We start from the raw sequence: 3,858 nt of genomic DNA, 5'->3' as shown, positions 1-3,858 counted from the left end.
CTTTTCTGGTACTCTTGGTACCTCTCGAACTATTATAAATACTATATGTGCATACATCCATATTGACACCCTAATCTATTGATCTCGGGACTACCACCCTCTCCGGTACCGGTACCTTTTGGTTCCATGGTATCACAACATTGTAAGACTATGTCCACCACCTTATCCATATGGTCACCTAAAACACTATTTTATATCGTTTTATATTGTAGACTGTACTGTTTGCAAAGTAGAGTTTGAATATAGAGATAGATAAGATGTGGAGATAGTCTAATACCGCTCAATGTAAATTTGGTCAACATTAAATTAATTTAACTTAAACAAATCTAGTAATTGTGTTATCTTGTGAACCGAGAGAGTACTAACAAAATACAGTTCTCTAAAGATCATAGTACTATTTCATCTAAATACAGTTATCTAAAGAAATATTTATTCATAGGTGAGTACCCGTGCGTTACAACGGGAACATATAATACCATGATAACTTATATACAAAATGTGTCTTATATTGTTATAAAAAATATTTCATAATCCATTTGTGATCCTAGCCATACATAAATTTTGTTATTTTAATTTAGTTGTTTCACTATTACATTGCAACCATCAGTGTCATGCAGACTTCGATATATGTCACGATTTGCATGGTCCCATCATTGGAGAGCATGTGCCACACCTGCCGGTAGAAGTTCCGTCGTACATCGTTAGTCATAAGGCATGCACCACCATACACACTTGCTTAAACAAAAAGGCAAGTGTGTGTTTGCGAAGAGAATTAAAGGCAGACCGGCACAAAAAGCTACCCCGACGATGGCGAGTGGTCATTGTTGTCGGTCCTCCTCTGCGTCACCTCCGGCGCCGAGATGACGCCATAATCCTTGATATAGTAGTCGTCGAACGCGCGCGACATGGTGAGTACAGATGACTCTTGGTTGGGCTGCCAAATGAAGTGCACCTCGGGCTCATCAGCGAGGTAGTACACCTGGTCGTTGCACCACCGGATGTGCTACTCTTCTAGATACATCTTGTTCGAGGACACTCACACAACAGCAGCAATGGCCGTCATCCCAGCGCATAGGAATTTATGGCCGGTCAGTAGCGACTTACGTGGCAGGTTGGGCTTCAGGTGGATGATGAGTTGGACGGTGTGACAGCGTCGTCATCGGTTGCAGTGCCCAGAACAACCCGAGAGTCGTCGGCATTGGCAACGACCATGAGGTCCCCCTGTTTGACGATGGACAGCGCGGTGCAGTCGCTCTGGACCGCGTCCAAGCGGCGGCTGCGCCGGAGCTTGCCGTACATAACAGCGCATGCGGCCACATAGGTATGCTTCCAGAGGTCGAACTGACAGTCGCCAAGCTTCTCCTCGTCGTCGATGAGCGACGCCAACGCGAGCGCCTCGTGCTAGTGGTGTTTGTTCGGGGTTTCCAAGTAAGAAACATGGATTCATCTTTGGCATTGGTTTATGAAAATGACTCATAAGTCAGATCCATAGAAAAATATTATAGAGAATAAATATCACACATGCAAAAAAAATTAAGTTGAAAATATTATTCAAACAAAAGAAATTACATGTAAGACTCTTCTTTAAATACTACCCCCTCAATCCAAAAATATAATTTAATAATCTCGGTGATACTTATCTACTACTACACATTGTGTTAGGGTAGCAGGTGGACTTCGGGAGAGATGTAGTATATATTTTTACTATAATAGGTATAGATATAAATACATGTGTGGTGTAGTGGTATCTACGAGCACATTTGCTTGAGGGGTCGCGGGTTTGAATTACCTTAGCGTCATTTGCGTTTTTTTTAATTTAATTTTAGCTAGACGTGGGATGTATGTGGAAATAAGAATGGACTTTGTGGAGAAAGGGAATGAGAAAGTAAACATGGAATGGTGACCGAACATTAAAATGGACTACGCGAGAAAGGGAATGAGGAAGGGGAATCGAAAAGTCAGAACAGAGAATCGGAATGACAGAACACGGAATATGACAATATGACAGAACACGGAATGGTAGTCTACCCCCTCACTGTCTTAGAGATTAGGCTAATCAAAGATTTTGCTATTTACTACGCATAAACTTGAGCATAATCCTGAACAACCACTAGCGGGAATTGAGTGATCCCAGCTGCAGAGTTACTACAGATAGACAACGACAACCACGCAATCGAGAAAGCTGATCGATCCGTAGTCCATACATACACGCATACCATACCCATACATACACGCATACATGGCAATTGGAGAAGGAGATGCAGGGGACGGATGATGTCGACATGGATGAGAACGAGGAACCATCAAAGATTTCCGTGGCTAGCTGCTGCTACAAGAGTCACAGGAGACGCCGCCGGTGCGGCGCCGGCTGGAGCCTGTTGACGAGCCCGAGCGCGTTGCTGGTGGCCTGCGCGACGGCCACCACCCTCCTCTTCACCCTGACGGCGTCGTCGCTGTCCTTGCCACCGCGGGACTGCTGGGCGAGGGAGTCGAGGCAGGTGGAGGTGTCGGTGAGCGCGGCGCTGGCCCAGGTCTGGACGTTGCTGAGGGACCAAGCGAAGCGCGGTGTGCCGGCACGGCCCATCCGCTCCATCTCTGCCGCGGACTGCCGCAGCCGCTCCTCCGCGTCGCGCGCCAGCTCCGCGCAGTCCTTCATCGCGCCGCCGCCGCCGCCGCGGATGTAGGAGGAGCAGTTGCGCGCGCGGTCGGCGCCAACCACCAGCGCCGCTCGCGCCAGCAGGCGCGGGCTGCGCCCCACGCCAGCCGCGCAGGGGACCAGCGTGCTCTCGCACACGCGCGGGTACTCCGTCGACCGGCACGACCGCCGCACGAAGTCCACCGCCACGCTCGGGGCCACCTCGGCGGAACTCGTCGACGCGGACGCGGCGAAGACGAGGAAGACCAGGAGGCAGGCGAGCAGGACAAGGTGGCGGCGGCGAGGGAGACTCATCTTCTGGAGTTGCTGTTTGCTCCTCTATCTTTCTCTCTGCCTGAAACTTAACAAATATAGGTGAACGAGCCCGTCGGTTGCCCCCTTTTAGTTTCTTGGCGTGCGGCGGCGTGGGGAAGCGCAAGTGCCTGCTGCCAACCCAACCGTCGTCCGTGGAAGTGCCTACCGCGGCGTAGGGAAGTCAAATCTTTGTACTCATAGACATAGTTTATAATTTTTTAGTGTGTTTGGTTTTAACAGACTAAACTGTTGTTCACGTCATATTAAATATTTAAATATAAATTATGAGTAATAAATATAATCTCATAATAAAACCACTAGTTAAATGCTCGTGCCTTGCCACGGTTTCCATTTATACTCATCTTGTTGTCTAGGTGGTGCAAATATAGATTTGGAACCAATAATAATGTTTGAATCCTTCGTTTGTGCATAATTTGTTTTTTACCATTTAAATGTGGGGAGCTGGTTGATGCACGACGCCCGTGAAAACGGTGGAAACTGGATGTCTCTTGTACATGAATCACCAACAAGCTACGGAATGCAGGATACACAACAAAATTTTGATCATGCAAAGTCATCATAAAGATAATGCAGACAAGCATCAATATTTCTAAAACAAATCAATTTTGCCATTAGATAGAAGGATTGAGATGCAAGAACCATCAAATTCTAGAGTTTTTTGTTCACTTGCAAATGCAATCCATGGTGTCTCACATATACGATGACTTTAGAATGCTCATAGCTAACCAGGCCACGTACGTTGTTTGTATCTTCCCTACTCGTGCCACCTGATGTTTTTGGGCAGCCAAATTAGTCGTGGGTTGCTGCTATTGCTGAATATGGCTGACAACATCCTGAACAATGTTGATTGAGGTTTGGCACCACTGGATCTAGAAGTTGGGCCACAG

General features: G+C 47.1%; 1 protein-coding gene across 1 annotated transcript; it reads right to left on the bottom strand.

The window, feature by feature from the left end:
• Positions 1 to 1,974: 1,974 nt before the first annotated feature.
• Positions 1,975 to 3,164, bottom strand: LOC109943169 (21 kDa protein). Its single transcript, XM_020546086.3, has one exon. It carries the CDS (start codon positions 2,948 to 2,950, stop codon positions 2,339 to 2,341), a length of 612 nt encoding a protein of 203 aa, XP_020401675.1. The 5' UTR covers positions 2,951 to 3,164; the 3' UTR covers positions 1,975 to 2,338.
• Between the last annotated feature and the right edge of the window lie 694 nt (positions 3,165 to 3,858).

The sequence above is a fragment of the Zea mays genome, chromosome 10 (assembly GCF_902167145.1).
Source record: "Zea mays cultivar B73 chromosome 10, Zm-B73-REFERENCE-NAM-5.0, whole genome shotgun sequence".
Lineage (NCBI taxonomy): Eukaryota > Viridiplantae > Streptophyta > Magnoliopsida > Poales > Poaceae > Zea > Zea mays.
The sequence above is the reverse complement of the archived record's forward strand: the minus strand, read 5'-3'. Positions and strand labels throughout refer to the sequence as shown.